At 39.2% G+C, this 961-nt stretch overlaps 1 protein-coding gene across 1 annotated transcript in view; it reads right to left on the bottom strand.

Annotated features, from left to right (window-relative positions):
* Positions 1-305: 305 nt before the first annotated feature.
* Med21 (mediator complex subunit 21) overlaps positions 306-961 on the bottom strand; it is a 6,181-nt gene continuing 5,525 nt past the window's right edge. Inside the window, exon 4 of the mRNA XM_005379118.2 lies at positions 306-864. Within this exon, the coding sequence (XP_005379175.1) occupies positions 688-864 (177 nt within the window). The 3' untranslated portion in view covers positions 306-687. The remainder of the gene's footprint in view (positions 865-961) is intronic.

Below are 961 nucleotides of genomic sequence, written 5' to 3'. Positions count from 1 at the left end.
ACAATAGCATGAAAATTCTAAAGACAAGGTAATTTTTAAGCAAAAGCAAAGTAGAGATAAACGAGAATAGATATGAGGTTCTGGAAGACAAAAGGTTTGCATAAATGACTTCCTCTCTACCCACACTAACCTTCCTGATGTTTCTTAAAAGCAACAGCTTGAGAAACTTGCTCAAAGCTCCGTATTTGTACAATGCTCCCTCCTAAGAGGTGTCTGAAGGAAACCCAGTGTAAGCCAAAATATCCCACACCTCTAGCTTGAGGGATGTTTTGAATTATAACAGGACTGCAAAAATAAGACAGAACTTGAGGCTGGAGTGTAACTCTATGGCAAACAGCCTGCCTAGCTTGTGCTAGACCCTGGGTTCCAGCCCCAACATGCAAGAAAAAAGAAGACAGAACTTCATAGTGTATCTGAATTATATTATGAACATTAATGCAATAACTGCCTTAATAATTTCGTTCAGATAAAAAAATGACCGCATAGTGATGGTTTAAAGCTGGTTCAATCACAATTTTGTAAGCTTATTTATCAAGAGTGAAAATAGAAGATTATTAAAATAGCTAAAAAGGTAACAAGTATTATAGTGTATGTTTCCATAACTGTTGGTAAGGCTTGTATCAAAATCTGATGCAGAATTCATAATGTGCTGAAATAGTCCTTGGCTTCACCACCAGGTTTCTGGTGCTAAGAGTCTGGAAGAGCCTGGCTGTGGGAACCACTCCTCGTCTTCAGCTGGGATTGCGCGATGTCAGCGAGCGCACTCTGAATCTTTTCCAGAAGCATGTCGCCTCGGTAAACCACGTCCTCCAGGCATGTCGCTGCTTCATGGTTTTCTTCTTCTAGCTTATATAAGCTGGCGGCCTTCAAGAGACACAAATTTTGAAATCTTTAGAGTTGAAAAGGAAGGAAACTGCAGTAGAGTTATTGATTTTTAAATCTGGATGACTTTGAAACTATT

This window comes from Chinchilla lanigera, unplaced genomic scaffold, assembly GCF_000276665.1.
Source record: "Chinchilla lanigera isolate Chin_1 unplaced genomic scaffold, ChiLan1.0 scaffold00012, whole genome shotgun sequence".
Lineage (NCBI taxonomy): Eukaryota > Metazoa > Chordata > Mammalia > Rodentia > Chinchillidae > Chinchilla > Chinchilla lanigera.
The sequence above is the reverse complement of the archived record's forward strand: the minus strand, read 5'-3'. Positions and strand labels throughout refer to the sequence as shown.